At 47.3% G+C, this 20,857-nt stretch overlaps 1 protein-coding gene across 1 annotated transcript in view; it reads left to right on the top strand.

Moving 5' to 3' along the window:
• Positions 1 to 719: 719 nt before the first annotated feature.
• Positions 720 to 20,857, top strand: part of ADAMTS7 (ADAM metallopeptidase with thrombospondin type 1 motif 7) — a 44,623-nt gene continuing 24,485 nt past the window's right edge. The window contains exons 1-11 of the mRNA XM_072345951.1: positions 720 to 842; positions 1,482 to 1,834; positions 4,643 to 4,814; positions 8,157 to 8,353; positions 10,033 to 10,116; positions 10,915 to 11,039; positions 12,121 to 12,270; positions 13,288 to 13,431; positions 17,391 to 17,535; positions 17,700 to 17,792; positions 18,259 to 18,404. Of these exons, the coding sequence (XP_072202052.1) occupies positions 761 to 842; positions 1,482 to 1,834; positions 4,643 to 4,814; positions 8,157 to 8,353; positions 10,033 to 10,116; positions 10,915 to 11,039; positions 12,121 to 12,270; positions 13,288 to 13,431; positions 17,391 to 17,535; positions 17,700 to 17,792; positions 18,259 to 18,404 (1,691 nt within the window). The 5' untranslated portion in view covers positions 720 to 760. The remainder of the gene's footprint in view (positions 843 to 1,481; positions 1,835 to 4,642; positions 4,815 to 8,156; positions 8,354 to 10,032; positions 10,117 to 10,914; positions 11,040 to 12,120; positions 12,271 to 13,287; positions 13,432 to 17,390; positions 17,536 to 17,699; positions 17,793 to 18,258; positions 18,405 to 20,857) is intronic.

Here is a 20,857-nt window from a genome sequence, read left to right as displayed (position 1 = left end):
TGTCATTATAAACCCATTAAACCCCACTCACAAGTGATCTTTCCAATCCTGCTTATCTGAAACTAAACACGTGGTTTTGCTGTTCTTTCAACATTTTAGCCTTCTGGCTTAAATAGATAGAGCTGGGCGGTGAGGTCCGGACAGGCACAGGGAACAGGCAAGGGAAGTGATCCGACATGCTCAGTTAGCAACAGTGCTGGAGTTAGTGAGGAAGGGACTATAATTTCCTGCAGTCTTTGTGCTCTGCCAAGGAGGTACTTAAATCGAACACAATGATCCAAGTGCTGTATTTTATCATGGAGAGAAAAATAAAGCAAACAACCACAAAATGACAGAGATGTAAAAAGGGAAAGACTCGGGCCTTGTGTTTCTACTGGGAAAAGTGGCAGCTGCAATAAAGCAGTAACAAAGTGCCTTTCATTGACGTTTGTGTAGGTTTGCTGTGAAACAAGAGGCAGCGGTTTCACGGAGGAGCCAAAACGACGCGTTTTCCCGGTAGGAAGAGACGATTTAGGGCAAGTTTATGTTTTTTTCTCTGAGCAATAGCGCTCTCACCATAGAACACTGTTGCTTTGCGCTCTGCGAAGTGAATTGCCCGTGTTGAACGCGGTGTCCCGCTCACGGCGGCCGCGCGGGGTCGCTCCCGAGCTGCGCCGGCAGCCGCGGGGCAGCGGCGGGGCCGGGCCGGGAGAGCGGCGGCGGCGGGGCGGCCCCGCGGGCCGGGAGACACTCAGTGCCCGGCCCGGCCCTGCCCGCACCCATGCCGGCCCCGGGACGGCTCCTGCTCCTCGCCGCCGCGCTGGCCGCGGGCGTGCAGTGGAGCGGCGGCACCGAGCAGCCAGGTGAGCGCGGGGATGCGTGTGGGGATGGCCGCGGGTGCGGAGCCGCCCGTGGCAGCTGAAGCTGGAGAGCTGGCCCCGGGGCTCCTCAGGTTTCCCAGCTCCCTGCAGGCTCTCTTGATGCCCTCGGACCGCAGCGCAGCAGCAGCTGGCTGTTGGAGCATTGGGACCCTCTGAGCTCGGGGAGGTGCTTTGCCACCAGAAATCTCCTGCACGGTGTCCAGACACCATTTCAGATTTATTTATTTATTATTTATTTATTTACTTTGCTCCAACAACTGTAATTAAACAGTGGGAATGTGTGCATGGAAACCGGGACTGGCCCCCAGTTGTGCTGTGGTGGTCCTTGGTCAGAGCAGAGCACCATGAATAGTATTTGTAGGATCAGCTATTGTCAGTAGCCCATGGGAGAAGGCAAGGATGCACTGCCAGAGGACAGAGGCGAGGTGAAGCAGCCCAGGTGATGCACATCCTCTGCAGATACTGGGAACTGACAGCTGCAGTAGGCGCAGCCTACCAGATCCAGCAGGCATCTGGGTAACTGACCCTGTTGAGCTGCCTTGGGAGTTTAGCATCCAGCTCAAGTGGTAGGAGGAAAGATGCTTAACCCTAAAGCTAACCTCGGAAACCCTTTCTTTGCAGAGCCTGCTCTGTGGTCCTCTGACAGTGACATCGTTCATCCAGTCAAGGTTGATGAGAGCGGATCCTTCCTGTCCTACGACTTGTCCCACCGAGCCCTTCACAGAAGGTCTCTTTCCTCCAAGAACAAGTTTCTTGCTTTCTATGAACTGCATTACAAAGGACAACCCCTGAAATTCAACCTGAGCCTTAACATCAACCTCCTCACCCCTGGGTTTGTCACTGAGAGGCGGTATGGTGGAATTGCTGATGCCAAGATCCAGTCTCACACATATAACTCCTGCCATATGATTGGGGAGGTTCAGAGCCGGACGCTGAAGGGAGGCCTGGCTGCTCTCAGTACATGTGATGGGCTGGTAAGTACCAAGGTTCTTAACCAACAGGGAAAGAGCAAAAGCTGTGTGAAATCCTTTTTTCTTTGGAAGGTACTGGCAAAATTCCTCCTGATAGCAGCAGAGTCAGGATCTCAGTGTGTCACAGTGTGTAGGTTTGATGCTGCTTCGGATGACCTGACTGTAAATTTCCCATGGATTCCAGTAGTTTGGGAACTCTTGGGACTGTGTTTACTTGTGTTTGTGTACGAATTCCCAAAGAGCAATTCCCATATGGCCTCCATCTTCTAGTACATAAATATAGGATTATGAGAAACTCATCTGAAAGTGTAGTTGATCGAAGCTTGGAGATGATGAAATATCTCATGGTAATGAAATACCATTTCATGATAACGTGGTTCATGTGCAGTGAAATCTCTTTTCACAAAAAGTGAGCATCAGCTGTTTTATTCTGTGGCCGATATTTCCAGAAGCAATAATGGTATTTAAGAAGGTACATTTTGCTGAAAGCCAAAGTCATTTTCTCTAGTAAGACTGTGGTGTAAGAACTTAGGAAGGCAAATTCATGTCTTTAGCAGAAATTTGCATGTCTGCATTAGCTTGTGTCTGGCTGGCACAGGTACTGGGTCCCCACAGGGTTTAAAACCATAGAGATTTACAGAATCATTGCAGTGTAACTTCATAACTCACATGATGTGAGGGCACTCCTCAAGTAGGGCTAGGGGGATGGCAACAGCGTTGTCACGTGAGGGGTTCTGCTTCATGTGGTGACCACAGCACAAAGCTGGCATGCACATGGGGTACAGGGCTGCTGCTGCAAGTAGGAAACAGCAGAAAGTGGTTGATACAGATGGAGCAGGCATGGGAGGGATACTTAGTGTGTCCAGAAGCCCAGAAGAGTTGGCTCTGGCAGCATAGCATGGAGAAGGTCATGAAAAATGCTGTGCACATCCTGGGAGGTGTCAAAGTCACTCTTTTCCCACTAAATTTCACAGCATCTGATGGTGTTCAGCAGCTTTCACTTCATAGCTCACTGAGTTGGTGGTTTCATTTGCACTTTCACTGTCAGTTCAGTAGCTGGGGTTCTGTCTGTGAGGTTTGAAGTCTGAAGAAAGCCTGCCAAGGGGCTTGAGAAGGGCAGGTAGCTTAGCCCAGAGCTGGGTCCCACAGTCAGAGCTCTAATGCTGTTTTTGCATTAACTTCTTCCATGGCTTTGAGTGTTTTTTTCCATCCGAAAAGCTGGGTCTGTAATAACTCCTGTCTTCAGGATAATGAATGCTAAAGGAACTGGTTAAAAGGATTAAACATCTCTTTGTGAATGAACTATGGATGGGAAAGAAAAATAATACTCATTAAGTAATTCATTTTCTGCATAACGTGTCATTTGGAAACACCTTTTTATGATAAAGAATCACATAAATTAAGGCCTGTAAAATGGGTTGGAAATGAACAGTATCATATAAATGCTGTAGGTGTGTGTCATGCACAATGCTGCCTGCAGCCAATAAACTGAATGGTGACAAAACTTCAGGCTTAAGTTGCTTTAGAGCTTCCCTGCTCAGTCATAAAATAACCAAGGCTTTTTGTTAGGCACTAAACCACAGGAAGCTGCACTGACAGTGTGCTGTGTGTCTCACATAATTATCAAAGAAAGTAAAGCGTGTCACTGAGTTTTGTTACAGTGAATTACTCACACACACCTTGTAATTGCGTTAGGTGTTACAGGGCGTAAAGAAGGAACTCGTTGCTGGTGTGAGATTATTTAGTTCCGTGGGCTACAGAGGCATATTGCATTTGCACACGGTGGCAATACCTTGCATTTCAAGCCCAGCATTGCTCTGTTGGAAACACTGTCCACTTCTGAGCTATACAGCACAGATGGGCTGTCACAAAATTCCTGCTTGTGGCAGCCTCAGGTGTTGAAATAAGTCCCACTAGCACCTCAAAAAGCCAAGTTTTCCCATGTTCCTCCTTGTCCAGCACTTATTAGATGTGAAGCATGGGATAATTATTCCTTTTTTGACAACCTTACCTGCCTTTGAGATCAGTTTTTGTGTAAGGCTTCACTTTTCTTAGAAGGCTGTTACAAGACTTTAAACTCCTCCTGTCAAGGATTCTAAAATGAAACACGGTTCTAAGGTCTGGATTGTGCTCTCTTGTGTGAAACATTGTCGGCTCAGTTTCATCTTCTCTAGGGCTGCCTGCTCCTCTTGTTATAGCCTGTTGTGCATGAGTGTCGGGGAGGCAGGAGCAGGGATGTCAGTGCTGTGTGCAGTGGTGGGGGTTCACAACGATGGGACTTAGTGCAAAGGTGACTGACTTCATCTTGTGAAGATATGCTTGTGAAAACATCTCCACTTGTACTCAAAACACTCGTGCTGAACTATGACCAAAGCCATACTTTGGACTGAAATTTTCAGCTCTCCAGAGCTTCTCCATGAAGGTCAGGGGGAGGTGGTGTGAACATGGAGGAGGAAGCTCAGTCCAAGGTCAAGTGTACACACATTCCTGGTGTGTTCTGGTTCTCTGGAGAAGGCATTTCTCTATCTCAGCATCCCTGCCGTCCCTGAACTCATTCCTTAGTGTCAGATACCTTTTCAGTTCAGCACCCTCTGCACCTTGTGACTGGAATCTCTATAACTTTTTGCTTTGCTACTCATCAACCCATGCTCACTTCCCATTGTCTGAGAATTTAGAGCTCAAAATACCCATAAAAACAATCTCTTTAGAGAAGACATGTTTCTACCTGGAACATTTTGCAATTCTCTCCCTGCTCATATTCATACTAGGTGCAGACAGCTTCATGATTACATCTCTGTCTCTCCCTGCTAGAAAGGTGTGTTTCGGCTCATGAATGAGGACTATTTCATTGAACCAGTAGCCACCAGCTTTCCTGAGGATGCAGCAGCACAGCCCCACAGGATATATAAACGCCATGCTCCTGAGCACCCGGGAGAGCAAGACAAGAAGCAGCCAGCAGCATGGGCAGCCTGCGGTGTGCAAGGTATTGTCCCCTTTCTCATACATCTCACGATGAACTGACAGCAGCTCGATCCTAGAATTCACCATTTGGGTTCTGTAATTTGAAGTACACAGTGAAAAGATAAAGGAATCAGTGCCAATCCTTAGTTTTCTAAGGTGCCTCGGCAGACATACTTGTCATACAATCTGGGAGTGTTCAGCTCCTGCAATAACATCTCAGCACCCAACTTTTACCTTGAAGGACATGAGTGCTCTAATTTGAGTTTTGGGAGTAGCTGTGCTGGTCCCATTTGCCACTTATCTGGCTGGAAAGGAAATGCTCAGAACACTGAGACACAACTGACCCGTGGGTTTGTGGTGGTTTCTGTGGGCGGTGGGCAGTGCCGGGCCCACTTGGTGGCTGTCTGCCAAACGGCCTCGGGCTCCTTGTTGCAGGATGGCCAGGTTTCTGAAAGCGTAGGCACACAGTGGTTTCCACAAGCATTTTCATTATGGGAAGGCTGACCACTGGTTCAAATTGCAAGTCAGGAAAACTTGCTTGCTTAGCAGCAGGCAGAAATGTTCTGATGTTCACAGGAATTACAGCAGTTTTTTTTTCTCCTGCCAATTTTCCTGTATTTGCTTATGTTTCTCACATGCATGCTGATCCTCAGGCTCTCACTCTCATCTTTTCCTCCTGGGCCTGCTGCAAGCATCCTGTGATGTGGAGACTGAATATTTGTTTTTGATTCTTTGAAGACATCAGTTTGTGACTTGCCAGAAGTTTGGACTTTGAGAGTAAAACTTGGTTTGCATGAGCCAAATACCAGAATTCCCATTTATGCCAGTAAATTCCCATTTATACCAGATTGTCACCATGGCTCTTCTGCCCAGCAGAATTATTTTAGTGCACATTAGGTGTACCCATAGCACTGTGCTTGTACTAGTGTCAAGGAACTAACTGTCCATTTCTGCAAAGGCAGCTCTCCTTCCTGCTTTTTGGAGAGGTAGAAAACCAGCAGGTTTTTGTGACGAGCCGCCCCCTCCCTCAGGGTGCTTGTATGGAGGCTCTGTTGGAGGGTGATCTCTTTGCTTTCCTCCTGAGCTCCAGGGAGAGGGCTGGCCCCCAGAAAATGACTGTCCTGGAAAAGGCAGGCAGTGGTGGCTCAGATGGACAGTGCTGACAGCTGAGGGCAGATCTGGGAGGTACAGCAGTCTGTGCTTCTTGCAGGGCTTTTTTGCTGGAGCAGAACTCAAAGGCTGCATTGCACAACTAGAGGATCATGGACTGCAGTTCTGGCGCTGGGAGGGCTCAGAGAAGGAAGTTCAAAGCCTTTTCCATGATAAAATCCCAGGGCTAGTCATAAACTGGTTGACGCTGCTCTCAGTGAAGAACAATCAATGCTTTGGGCAGTCTAGCTGCTGGAGCATGAACCCACATCCCTGAGGGCTGGTACAGCTACACTGAGGTCTGTGTTGCCCTTGTTATTTTGGAGCTATTTTAACTCTGCCTAGTTGAAAATTGAATGTCTGCCTGCAGTAAAATCATGTAATAGAGAGGTATTTGCCTTAGGAAGAAATCCTGGAGGCAAGAGAAACAGCAAAGGTACATTTCTAGCTGCCAGTCTGGAGCAGGTCTTGAACATGAGATGACTCGCCTCAGGAGCTGGGGCAGCATCCCCACAGCTCAGCAGCACCTGGAGCTGGGAGTGCTGGCCTCCCACACCAAGCCAGCAGCTCTAGCCTAGGGTCTGTGCAGCTCTCAGTGCTGAGCTGTGAAGCAGCAGGTCTGTGTGTAGTGGTGACAGACAGACACAAGACAGGGAAGTTGGAAAGATTGGATGCTTTACTTTGCTAGTCTGAATATTTGAAGTTGCATCTTCTAGTCAGTGCATCTTGTCTTACTAATTCCCTAGAGTTTCCCACACCCTTTTATTCTATAATCATATTATCTTTAGTCATTCTTCCTTTAATCTAAATGGATAAACTGATAATCGTAACAATGGTTTCTTCTAGACTTTGAGGCCTTTTGATTGTAAATGAATTTCACTAGCTATGGTGTGGCTAGCGTGTAATATAGCTCAATCTCTATTTGAATACAAACCGGCAATGTGGACATGATGTATATGCCCTGGAAAGGAAGCTGAAAGTCTACAGGATTTGTATTACCTCGAGTCTTTCATCATCTCCTGATGTATTGCTGGTTTTCTTTGCAAATCATCACACACGGCCAGATGGGTGTTAGATCAGCCTGGTATTCAGCTCCTGTCAATACCCTGTGCTGCATATTGTGAGCCTGTATGTACAGCTGGGCAAGCATGTGAGGGGGATCTTGAGGGGAAATGCCATACAAACCCTGCTCGGTAGCCAAGGAGCTGTCTGCACCGTGCATTGCGTCCCGCATGGAAGCTCAGCAGCAAAGGACACAATGAAAACAAACTTCAAGGAAGCCATTGTGATTAAACTGTCACAGTGGTATTAGCAATTCATCAAATTATTCAGATACTTAGGATTTTTTAAGGTTGGGGCATAAAGTACAGCTAAAGCACAGAATAGTCCATAAAATGTAAAAGTTCACTGTTAATAAAGTAAGGCAGAGCCCATAGAAACTGGTCATAAAAGCATTTCCCACTGCGTGTCATGTGGTTTGTAAAGCCTTTACCCAACTTGGGGCTGACCCTGACCTTGATCTTGGAGCAGCGTCACAGGAAAAGTCTTGACATGAGAATTCCCAGTTTCTGGTGTTCATTAGGAGCATCCAAGCCCTCCTTTGGCATTGTGTGTCTTTTCAGCCCAGTGAATGTCCTTGTTTCTCTGAGGATGAGCAGCACAGAAGCCCAGAGTTCAGTCTTCATGTGGCGAAGGAAATTTCTCATCCAGGACAGCAGTGATCTTTGGGATTTGGCCCAGGACATCCAGTTTCCAGGGCATGGAGTTTATGGTGTTGGGGAACTGTCTTTCCCAGCTAAATAGAGATGTTTGATTATACTGGGAAGAGCTGAGCTGCTGGTGTTGTTTCTCTACAGTGCATGGTCAAGCCTCTCTCCACATTTGCCTATAAATTAATGTGTTGATACAAAATGTGAGCGCTCTGCCCTGGGAGACTGCACGCTCCTCACGAAATATTTCAGACCCTGCTTCAGTCTTAGAATTTATTTCAGAGGATTTGTTTTCCTTCTCTAATGCTGCCGTGCAGTGTTGTGAAATCACAGTTTTCATCTCTCACAGCAAATACACAAGTAAGTTATGGGTCTGAGTGAGAGTCCTCCTGATCAACACCAACAGACTGTTTAATTAAAAAAAAAAAAGGCATCCTGAAGGTATTTTACCAATGCTGCAGAGTTTTTACCAGAAGTGAGTCTCTTTTCTCCCTTTAATTTCTCAGAATCTCAGGAAAGCCTAGAGAAGTCTGAGAAGCGGAGGGAAAGATGGGAACAGAAACAATACAAGAAGAGAAGAATAAAGCAGCGTTCCGTCAGCAAGGAGAAGTGGGTGGAAACACTAGTGGTGGCAGACACCAAGATGATAGAATACCATGGGAGTGAGAACATCGAGAAGTACGTGCTGACTGTGATGAACATGGTGAGTCCTGATTTTCTCAGCTGCAGAGCTGCCAGGTCCCTGGAGATGCAGCTATGAGACATAAGGGCCACTGGGCTTGCCAGAACTCATTCCTGGTGAGACCTCAGCAAATCTCTCACCAAACAGGCTGCTCCCACCCTCACATTTGCTTTGCTGCATTGTTCAGTCCTCCATCTGCTTCAGGAGGATGGTTTGCTGTGAGCGAGCCTTAGGCCAAAGTCTTGGTGCAGATGGGAGCAGCTCTTAGCCTGCAGCGGTTTCACCTTCCCCATGGGGGTCAAGGGCTGTTCCCTTTCCTTTCTCATTGAGGGTGGATAACATGGCCTGCCAGGTAGATACTGCAAGTGCAGGACTCCTCCCACACCTAGTGCTTCAGGACAGAGAGGGGGCAGGTGCTGCCCATGACCACAGCATCACCACTGCTGCTCTCTCCAGTCAGGCAATCAGGCTGCTTGTGTGGGGAGGTGCAGCTGAAGTTGAAACCACTGTGCTGGGGCCACCCACAGCCCCCTGCTTGATAAGGAAGCCTCCTCACAGGAAAAGCCCTGCAGGGATGTGAGAGTTCTGGCTCAGGCTTCCTTGAACTTAGTGTTGGCAGTGCCAGTAAGAGACACCCATGAAGAGAGTGCTGCAGGGCAGCTGCCATCGTGTTTTTCGTCTCAGTCCCAAATGCTGCAGAGCCAGTGCCAGCCTGCCAGCAATGGCTGAGTGCACTAGCCTGGTTGACAGAAGTGTGAATGGCTTTCCTGGGAAGGTGTCACTGAGGGCAACCGAGGGAAGGAGTGAAACATAGATCCAGCCTGTAGTTGAGCTGCTTTGCTGGCACTAAACCATGGGAGTATTTAGTGGTAAGACTTAGAAGCAGGTTTTGAAAGCTGACTGTAATAATTGCATTGAAATTCCTCAGATTTTCATTCTGCTGCTTAAACTCAGACTTTTCTGGAGGCATTGACTTATAACTGTGTGGTATGATGTGTTAATGAGCTAACCTTACGCATCCAGACTACCACTCTTAATTTTGCCTGAAGTCACAGAATCAGGCTGGTTTAAGGTGAGAAGGGACCCCTGGAGGTGACCTTGCCCAGCCCCTGCTCATGCCAGGCCACGTTGAGCAAGGCCACATCCAGGGTCATGTGTGAAGAGAAACTGATGGTCTTGAAAATCTAGGCAGGTTTTGCTAAAACCATAAAACAAGCAGGTAGGTCAGTGTGAGTTGGTATAATCTGTTTGCTCTTCAGCTGTTGTGGCAGCATCTGTTTGCATTTCAGAAGAGGTGTGGTTGATGGCTGGAAGAGAGAGTGGGATTGGGTAGAGGACCTCCGGGTAACATCCCTGGATTTCCTGGTGTTGGTGAAGACACTGAGAGAACCCTGGCTTTGAGGTGTTTGACACATTTGTTAGTGAGTGAAAGTGGAGGTGGTCCCCCAGGCATTTCTGGTTGAGTTTCAGCATGCTACATAGATTATATCAGTTTCCATTGTGTTATGAATGCTTTTATCTGGGTCTACATCTGGTCTTGTCTTTTATTTTTGGGAATTCCCCAAGATGTTGAGATGTTGTCAACAACCTTCAGTAGCTTCCCTTTAAGCTCATGTTGCCTTGCAAATGTACTTACCAGGAGAACAGTCACAGGGCAAGATGTTTCTTTCGGGTTTTATTTAGTCCTTTGTACTTTGCAGGTGGCAGGGCTGTTCCACCATGCCAGCATTGGGAACCCCATCAACATTGCTATAGTGCGACTCATCCTGCTGGAGAATGAAGAGGTAAAAAGAAAACAAAATGACTCACACTTCCATCCTGGCAGCCAAACTGGGATACACAGAGAGCTGGCCTTGAAAGCCTGTAAACTCTCATACACAGTTTTCATGGATGAATTGTGTAAGATTAATACAGATTCCCAGGCTTTACTTCCTAGTCTTCTGCATGGGCTGCAGGTCTGGTAAAGTCAGGAGGATTATATGTCAGAGGAGCTGTGGATCATGATTCTTATAATGATTTGTAATTTAACCCCTGTGATAGCATCTTCCCTCTCATCCTGTAATCTGTGGGATGGTACCCAGTGCCACTGGTACTATTTGCCTGTGGCAGCATCCCTTCAAACATGGTGCAGGCGTAGCTCCAAGTCAGTGCTGGGGAAGTATGGTCCAACGGTGGCTGAATAGCTGAGGCTCACTGTGTCCCACAGGAGCATTTCCTGCCAGTAGCCCTGGCGGAGGCTGTGAGTTGTTGGTTGTTTGTGTTTCCCAGCTGCAGCAGTCGCTGTTCAGTCTGGCTGCACAGCTGCATCCTTCTCTAAAGCACATCAGCCAGGATGGAGTATTTTCCTGCAGCATTTTTAAACCCCTGGTATCAGATGACTTAATGGTTCAGTTGAATCATTGGTGGAAAGAAACGATTGTATTCCCATCCAGCCTACAGCTTACAAAATGCAGAGCAATTCCATCTAGATGGCAGTTGCTCCTGATCTTACTCTGATGGGTCAGAGACCAGATCCTTCCGCACCGCGTCCTAAAAAACAGATCAGTAACAGAACAACAACTGACTTTCAGTTGTGTTGGCAGGAGGATCTGAAAATCTCCCACCATGCAGACAACACCTTGAAAAGCTTTTGCAAATGGCAGAAGAGCATCAACGTGAAAGGAGATTCCCATCCCTTGCATCATGATGTTGCAGTCCTGCTCACAAGGTATTGTGTCCTGATTTTGTGCTGAAGGTGTTACTGCACCACCTAGAAACTCCTCCAGTGGCTGCAGGCAGGTGGGACGCAGGCAGCTAGTTGCATATTTTAGTGGAAGCTTGTTTAAATCTCACTCCCTGTACCTCAGCCCTGCCTGGAAGCCTCCATATATAACTTTAAATCTGAAAGTGGCCTGGCTCTAGTGGCTGGAACTGATGTCAGACCTCAGTTTTAAACCTGGAAACTGCTTTCAGTTTACCAGCAGTTGGGATTTCCAAACCAGATTTTCATTGTGGCCCTATTGGGAAACCCTAGAAAGGGTGTGTCCTTGCAGCAGCTGTACACAGGGATTAGCTCTCCATTTTCTCTTGTAGATGAATTCCAGGATTTGCAAAGGAGCCTCAGAGCAGGCCCTCACCTCCCATGTAGCTGGGTGGAATTCTTGTCTCTGGCCAAGTTTATATACCTTGCAGTCAGAAAGTGGTTTGAAGGTTTCATGCTGCAGCAGCTTGGATGTTGGCAGTGTCGTGGTTATTTGCACAGTGATTCACAACCCACAACAGTTTTATCTTCCTTAGAAAATTTGCTTTGTAGTAGAAAGAAGGCACTTAAGGCCATGTACTTTAATGGAGTTATTCTTCCTGGGTGGCTGGAGCTCCCCTGCCCTGGACCGCAGCACCACTGGGATGTACTTCCCCAAGAAATGTAGTAATTGCTTAATTCTTCCCAGCATCAACTTTATTTATACAATAAAATAAACGTAGCCAGTCTGGCTTGCAGTTCCCATTATTCAGGCTTTCTAATAAGCTGGGGATATTGAGAGAGTAAAGGGGAAAGGAAGAGTCATAAATCTTTCTGTGTGGAAAGACATTTGGATGTCTCCATTCTTGCTTCTGTTTGGCCAGTGTCTGCTGGGCTTAAAGGCTTCCCGTTAGACTGGGGCAAGAGGGGCTTGCTTGAGGCAGCTTTCCTGGGCTGCCCTCCTGGACATCATGCTGTGCCCACACTCAGTTTCACATCACGCTTTGGATCTTACTGTCTTCAATCTTCTTTTTGCTCTCTCTGTGTGTGTTGTTTTCAATCACCCAAGGAAGGACATCTGCGCAGCAATGAACAGACCCTGTGAGACCCTGGGTCTGTCCCACGTGGCAGGAATGTGCCAGCCCCACAGGAGCTGCAACATCAATGAGGACACAGGGCTGCCCCTGGCCTTCACCGTAGCCCACGAGCTTGGACACAGGTACTCCCAGTTTCCTTCTTCTCCTTTCTGACCTCTGTACGGCTTAGTCAGGACTTGACAAGGGACACATAAAAGTTGGAAGGATGATGCTGAGCAGTTCCCTGAATCTCAGGGAATGTACCCTGAGAAATTTGTTTCAGAGTGAGATTCAAGGAGTCCTTTGCAAACTACACATTTATGTACACCTGTGTGTTGCTGATACTAAAAGTCCTCAAGAAGAGGATTGTTCACTGAGAGGTTTTAAAATAGAGTCCATGTATATCATCAGTGACAGGATTTTTCTGATCCTGATTTCAACTAAACTTGAGAAAAAGCCTGTAACCAGCAGGCTGTTTTGTTCTATATTCTCATTACTTTATTATTGGCTGAGTTGTCAGTAGGAGATCTAAAGTGAAGCTCCTGCATAAAGTATGTACATTAGGAAACATTTCATGTAATAATTACACGTTATATTATGTTTTGAATTCATAGATCTTTCTGGTTAAATCCTGACCTCACATGTTCTCTGTATGAAGTATGGTCCATTGGCTTTGGCACTTCAAAATAGTGACAAATAGTAATTTATTTATTCCAGTGCAAGCAGACAATCTCCTGGGGCTGTTCCCTTTGCTTGTAGTGTTGCAGAACACAGGGACTGGACAGAGCCCTGAGCACAGCTGTATTTCCCCAGCTTACTGAGTGGCCTCTTGTTTGCCACTGTTGGCCATGGTAGCATAACAAGGGCATGGTATTCTCTTAGTTGTGAAGCAACAGAATCCCACCTGAGCCCTTGCAAGACACTAAATGAGAGGATGTCTGACTCTCCTTTCCCATAACATCTGGGACAAAGCTTGTGACAGCATCTGTGGTCCCACAGGAATGTCCCAGATAGCTAAGTGCTCCCTTTTAATTAATGTGTCTCCATAAAGTTGCAAATGTTTGTAGTGTTTGGTATAGTGTGTCAGAAAGCAGAGAAGCTGCGTGGTTGTAGCAGGCATGTGGCTCACTTCTCCTTTGTGGGACTGTGCTCTTACACAGTTTTGGGATTCAGCATGATGGAAGCAGCAATGACTGTGAGCCAGTTGGGAAAAGACCTTTCATCATGTCTCCACAGCTCCTGTATGACACGTCCCCACTCACCTGGTCCCGCTGCAGCCGGGAATACATCACACGATTCCTTGAGTAAGTCCTTGCTTCCTCTTCTCATTTGTTTGCATCGGTGCTCAGGGCTGAGCTGGCTGCCATGAGTGGCTGGGTTGAGCTTTGGGGTCCGCAAGATATTTCTGGCCTCAGAAGTCACTCGCAGGGCACTTGATGGTATTTCTGACTTGTTCAGTTGGCTTGGTCCTTGCTGGGAAGGATGAGTGCAGTGGCACAGTGGTTGTTATTTGAATAAACAAAGCCAGAGCAGTTTTCTTAATTGACTTAGCTGGTGGGATTTCCAAGGCATGGTTGCCCCAGCAGCAGAATGCTGGAGCTGGTTGTGCTCTGCTCTGCCCCAGTGTGAGCCACCAGCCTAACAGATAGGTGTGCAGCTAGAAGCACATTACTATGTCCAAACTGCTGAGCAGAAGGAGCAGTTTTCCATAGCACTTGACATTTGTACCTCTCACTGCACACAAGAGAACGCGATCTTGCTTTCCACTCATCCTAGAAGCAAGGTTACGCTTGGGGCGAACATGTGATGCTTGCCTAGAGATGGGAGGTACCATGTGAGGAGATAAGACCAAGCCAAATTCTTACATGCATTTGTTTATTTTTAGTGCCCTGTGGCTGATTTTCCAGTTTGTTATTAAATTCCTCGGAACATGGCCCAAGACTTACATTTGTCAGCCAGTCTCTAGCACCAGAGGGATGTTTTTCTTCCTTGACACAAGAAGATTAGGAAACAGTGAGAGCATCTTTGAGAAGCAGCAATAAAAAATACTCTGGCTGTAACCAGTGTGTTTGTGAAGGGCTGGAAGCTGCATGTTAGGAATACTGGGCGGTGCTGAGATCTCCCATTTCTAAATCCCAGCCAGTGGCCTAAAACGTGGGCTTGGCTCCAGCTGGGGTGAATTATTGTTGATCTGTGGCTTTCAGCGGAATGAGTCTTTCTTGCATCCACAGAGTTCTTGGCCTTTTGTTTTTAACCTTTGTTTTGAGATGTAGCATTTCCTGCTGGCAGTAACCTTGGGATGCCATTAAGCTGCAGCAGGGAAGAAGCAGACCATCTGGCTGTCTGTCCAGTGGTGTTTTCATCTCTTCACTCCACTCCCAGAAGGGGCATCTCCTCCTTCAGGAGTGGAGTAGAGTTCAGCAGGAACCTCTCAGCATCTGTGACATCCCAGAGGCGAAGGAGAGGCCTGCTGCGAGTGCAGACATGAGTGCATTTTAATACAGTGTTGGCAGGAGAATGGGAGGGAACGAGCCAAAAAACAGGACCCAGCTGACCTGGGATTGCTAGATGTGCTTGGAACAGACCTCACGTTAGAAAAAAACAACACAGCACTCTCAGGTTGTGGTTATTGTTTTACAAAAGAGAGTGAATGCTGCTGAGTGTTTAAGAATCAGAAGATGATTTCTGCTGTGGTCATGCACAAGGCTCTGTGATCTTCAAGGCAGCAGCTTTGGGTGGGAAGAAGCTGTAGGACCTCTTTTCTCTGCATCGCTCACCTTGATGTGAGCTCTTTTAAATCTGGCTGGTGGAAGAAATGTTTAAAAAGGGATCTGGTATCTCATAATGCTCTGCAGAGACCATGAATATGCAGTGGTGTGGAGTAGCCTGCCTTCATCCCGCAGCTGCTGATTGTCATGTTTCCCTTCAGTCTTTCCTTCTCTAGACCAGACAATTCATTTTTCAACCTGTTTCTGCAGAGCTGAAGGTCTTCTTCCATCGTCTTCTCATGGGCTCTTTCTGTCTGACCCCCACCACCTGAAACCTGGCTTACCTGCCCCTGCAGCACCCACTGCTGCCCCTGCTCAGCCACTGACACCCAGGTCCTCCTACCGCACTGCTTCTCTAGTTATTCCAACTCCTCTGTTTGTGCAGCTGATTCCTCCCAAGTTTAAATCCTCTCCTTTGTTTTTATTGAATTCAGTCCTGGCTATTTGGATCTTTCTTCCAGTTCTGCAAGAGCTTTTGGAATTTTAATCCTGCTTGCAAGCGTATTTGCAGATCCTCCCAGCCTACTCGCATATGGGGATTTAATCATCATACCATCTATTCCATCATGCAGCTCTTTAATGAACAGACTGAAATAGGCAAATGCAGAGCCAGACCCCTGTGAATTTTTACTGCTGTGTGGGTCACTGTATATCCCTTCAAAGCCAGATTAAACTCATGCCAATTCTTGCTGGCTCAGTAAAGGTTGGTTTTTTTTTTGCAAAATCTGGAGGCCAGTTGAAGACAGCAGTAGGACAGATGTCAAATGGTTAATGAAGAACTAGATTTTGAACAGAACTCTAGAAATTTAAGCTATCCCCATACAGGGACTGCAGAAATCTACTGCAGATTGAGGCAAGACAAGAAGAGCCTTCAGCAGAACAGAGGGCAAGCAGGGCTCGGGGCATTTTTGGGGTGGTGTCAGGCCCCATATGCTGTTGCCAGAATAGGTGATTGTGGATTAATTCAAAGGAGTAGCAGTTTCTTTCATGCAGCTAGAGCAGGAGTCCAGCGCTTAAGCTTTGACTTTCCCAGTAAAGATGTAATCATTTCTAATTTTAGAGAACATAATGCTTCTTAAGTGTCTCTCGTCAGTGTGCAAATTAAAACCGCTGGAGTTGCAATGCAGTGACTTTGCAGTATGCCTAATATATATGTAGCTTGAGGCCAGACATGATACTGCATCCAGCTGTACAATTCACACCTAATTCAGCCCAGCTCAGGCCTGAATCACCCACAGCAGTCCTTCTCTCCAGTGGGTTGGAGGGGAGGCAGGATGCTCTCACTGCTGGTGGACTTGGAAAGTGAGACTTTCCAGCTCATGGCCTGCTGAAAGCAATGTGTTTACTGATTATTATTATTTTTTTCAGTGGGGAAATTGCTTATAAAAGCTATGTGTGGTATATTAAGGATCTGAGTTCCCACTGGGCTGTTTCTAGCCAAGCAAGGGGCTGGCAGGTGCCTGGAGCGGACCTCTCCAATGCAGGATGTGAGAGGAGTGCTCGCTGTGACTCGCAGCCACATTCACTGCTGCTCCTAAGCTGAGCTGTGTTGCCAGCTTGGGTTAGAAAGGAATCCTGTTTCACCTTAATTTAGACCTGTTCCCAATCACAACAAGCTTCAGTAATCTAATCTGCTCAGAAACCCACGTTGGAGACTTTGCTTTGCTGGAAACACATTAGTTTAAATCAACACTGTAAGCTAAACTAGTGACAATTTCTTGTGTGTTTGGGAAGTATCATAGCAAAACCACTCACAGCAGAGCAAGCCAGCCAGGATCATCCATCTTGGCTTCCCAGCAGCCTGGCAGTGGGCCACAGGCTGTCTTGGCAGAGCTTCATGCTCAGTTTTAATATCTCTTTCTAAAAACATGCTGTCCAGCACAGTCTGAGCACTGTTTGTAGCAGCAGATATGGGAGTGAGTAAGTTTTGCTGCTGACAGTCTACTCTGTTTTTATTAGCAGGACATTGACACTAGAGCTGGAGTGTCCACAGGGACGTTTTGGAGTTGGCTTGGTGTATGAACGCAAGGACAACATCTGTTTCTCAGCAGTGCAATGTTTGTTCAGTGAAACCCTCACCTTGAGTAGTGAAACTGAGGACTGGACCCCGGGCTGAAGACTTTGCCGATGACTTGGTTGCAAAGCTATAATGCAGGGGATTGGTCCCAGGCAAAGAAACATTTCTGGCTTTTTGTCATGGAGTGCCAGGACGTGTTGGAGTGTCAGAGGGTGCATCGGGGGTAGGTGGGCTGCAGTTGCAGACACCAGATTGCCCAACTCAGAAATTGGATAAGTGCATGGAGAGATCCACGTGGCAGATTGGGTGCAGGGTTTATTGAAGAGCCATGGTCATGTCAGCTCTAGAATGAATGTCAGGATTTCAGGATGAGACACTGATGAGGTGTTTGTTTCCTCTGCTAGCAGCTGCTGGAGCGGTGCATGGGACCTACCTGCACTGGCCAGGCAGTGACACTGCCCTGTCACCTCTCTTTCAGCCGGGGCTGGGGGCTGTGCCTGGATGACCCCCCTGCTCGGGAGGTGCTGGACTTCCCCCTGGTGCCCCCGGGCGTCCTCTATGATGTGAGTCACCAGTGCCGTCTGCAGTATGGTGCCTACTCCACCTTCTGTGATGACATGGATGTAAGCCAGAGTCTCCCTTCCCAGCGTAGCATGGACTCAAACAGCTCTGAGGGTTTTTTGGGGTGGGGGCTTTGCATGGGGTGATCCTCTCCCTGTGAGTAAAATCTCTACCAATGGGTTGGCCCCTGAAGTAACCACGTCCTGTGTAAATGTTTTTTCTGCAGAGTGTCTGCAACACGCTGTGGTGCACAGTGGGGACCACATGCCATTCCAAGCTGGATGCTGCTGTTGATGGGACAACATGTGGGGAGAACAAGGTAAGAGGTGGCAGCCTCATTTGCATGTGTGGAGATAATTTGTCCTGCATATAAGAGATGATTTTTGCCTGAAAAGTGCAAAACTTGGTATTTTGCAAACTCTAGCACATGGTCATGAATTGTGCCTGTTCTCCAGCCAAATACTGGTGGGGAGAGATTGAATTCAGGGAAATCAAGATGTCCCTAGAACTACGAAATCTGCAGTTTAAATGGAAGCAGAAGGCTTGCAGGGTCACGTCTGGAGGTCTGTTTCCTCATACAAGTCTTCAGACAGCCCAATATCTCTGAATTTCTCATTGCACAGAGGTGAACTTGGCTCTATCAGAGCTCAGCTGACACCCAGGCACCCTGAAGTGAGTGTAGCATGGGTTTGCATAGGACAGTATGAGTGCTGGACTTTTAGTGCTCCCCCAGGGTAGAGCTCTCTAAGTAATCATTTCTCTTCTTCTGGCCTGTCCCTTTGCAGTGGTGCTTCAATGGCGAGTGCGTGCCTGTGGGTTACCGTCCTGATGCCATTGATGGCAGCTGGGGGCCCTGGAGCTCGTGGGCTGCCTGCTCACGGAGCTGCGGTGCAGGTGTGCAGAGTGCTGAGAGGCAATGCAGCAACCCCACGTAAGTGCTCGTGTGCTCTCCTGGGTTTGTTAAGCTCATTTGTGAAGGAGAGGAACCCAGGGCTTTCTGGTGGCCCCTGAAAGCAGGAACCATCACCTGGCTGGTCTGGGCCTACCCATGTCAGCGCTGGACAGCAGAGGGCTGGTGCCATTATGCGGTTATCTTTCTGAACAACATGCCTTTGAAACACAACAGACGATTCCTTTCATGGGGTTATCCAGCCATCTGGGTGATGGCAGGCTTTGGAGGGGCACAACTGCTCCTTTACCAGGCAAGCAGAGAGCACTGGAACATGAATTCAACAAAGAGTAAAGACTGTGTGCTTGTAGCTGTTAAACATATCCGGTGTCTTTTAATGACCGAAAAGAAAAATAGACTTTTTGTGGTTCTGACTCACTCTCATTTTGAAAACTCTCACTGCTGCTTATCAACTGTTTTCTCCCTGTGAGTGATTTCTAAGCAGGCTGAATGAGCTGCGGTAGTGGGGACACTTGCTGCTCCCCAGCCCAAGGACCAACCAAGGAGCAGCACTAGCCATGCACTGACGGCTATGCTGACCCATCTGTCCTCCAGATGCCTCCCTCCTTACCCAATGGCTATTGTATTGGATTCACACAAAGGCCCCCAACTCATCCAAGTGTCACAGTGCCTTGTAACAGGGAGAGAAAGGGGCTTTGTGAGCAATTTTCCAGTGGCAGTCATTTTTCAATGGCTTAAGAAGATTTGAAAACTAAGAGGGAATCTCTCTAATGAGCCCAGATGTTCTTTCTGCCTAACTTCTTTGGGTGCATTGTTTTTAACACATACTGTTGAACTGTGTAAAGAATAGCTGTGTAATCCCAGTCCTAGGTCAAGAGCTAGGTTTGTGTTTGACATGAGTTTTGTGACAGAAGTGCAATTGTAGTTTATGGAGTGTTCCAAACACAGCTGCAGGCATGTGGGAGAGCAAACATTGTAAAAGCAGCAGAATTTCCCTGGGCAGTTGTTTGCTTTGGCCACGGTAGGTAAATCTTCAGCTTCGCCTTTTGGATGAAGGGAACAAATGCGTGCACTGGGTAGTCCTTCCTCCCTCAGGCGTCTCCTAAGGGAAAGGTGTGTAAACACAACTGTAAAATAGTAATTAATTATACTCCTTTCAGGAAGTTGTGCCACTCTTAACTAATCAGGGGAAAAGTAATTTTAGTAAGGTCATGGGGATGTGGGACGCAGAAATTGCAAGCAACCAAAGCAACCTGGTGAAATGGCAAGTGTTAAGAACCAGTGGCAGTATCTTGAGAGTCCGCTGGCATCCGAGAAAAGCCTGTTGTTGCTTTTTAAGTCCCTCTCACTTTAAAAATGTTGGAAAGAATGATATATTTTTAAAACTACTTTCCAAAGTAAGTAAGAATTTATCACCTTGTGTATACGATGTTTCTGGCTGCTTCTATCATTAAGAAATCACCAGAATGAAAAATCTAAAGCCTGAAGAAACGTGTTTCCTCTCAAGAGATGCCTTGTGAGATTTCCTCTTTCTGAACAAGAGTTCATGTTAGACCCCTCCACCAGTCCCACGGCTCTTGCCATGTTGCATTACACTGTAGAAACAGTTGTGAGGTCATCCAGCACAGAAAGCAAGACTGAGTGGGCCAGGGGAGGTTGTCAGAAGTCCTGGAATTGTGGCCACTTGCCATTTGATCAGGAGCTCTGCCTTGTTGGCCATTCAGCCCTGGCATTCCTGCTCAGATAGCTGACAAAGTCACAATCAGTCTGAGTTGCAGTTGAGACTGAGATGAGACTGAGGTTAGCTGGGAGGTGGTGGACTAAGGGAGAAGACGTCTGGAAAGTGGTTTGGAGATGTGTTTGGAAAGCACCATCAGAGCATCCCCCCACCAAAAGCCTCTCAAGTGCTACCTTAATACAGCTGCATCTCATTCAAGAGAAAAACGAAGTCTGATAGTGAAAAGCTGGTTCTTGTGTGTAGGAGATACTTCCCAGTGATGTTTTTTGGAGAGAGGTTTTTGGAGGAGTGGTAAGCAATACCTTCCAAGTCATGTAATTTTAGAGTTGAAAGTGATGTTTTAAGCCCCTGGAGAAGGCTCCAGCCTGTTTCATCTCCCATAGCAGCAGCTGCCTTCACACTGCAGACAAGTAGAGTGGGGGCAATGCTTGTTCCATTGCCCAGAGTGTAGGAGTGCCCAGCAGGAGAATGGCTTTGGACACAAACACTACTGTTTGCACTAGTTTTTGCAGCTCCATAAACCAGGCCTATAGAGTTGGCCATATTTGCAGCATTAACGAAGGACTGTCAGAAGTGACAAGATGCTAAAAGGTGTCTGTGGACCTCCAGCACCTTTACAAGAGATTTACAAAAATGACTGCTTTGTATGTCTCTTTTTCACTTGGGTTAATCCTTCCTGAAACAGATAAGTGCCCTGGTAGCAACAGATCCAAGCCCCCTTCTTGCAGTGCCTTAT

The sequence above is a fragment of the Excalfactoria chinensis genome, chromosome 10, assembly GCF_039878825.1.
Source record: "Excalfactoria chinensis isolate bCotChi1 chromosome 10, bCotChi1.hap2, whole genome shotgun sequence".
Classification (NCBI taxonomy): domain Eukaryota; kingdom Metazoa; phylum Chordata; class Aves; order Galliformes; family Phasianidae; genus Excalfactoria; species Excalfactoria chinensis.
Note: the sequence above shows the minus strand (reverse complement) of the source record. Positions and strands in the feature narration are given on the sequence as shown.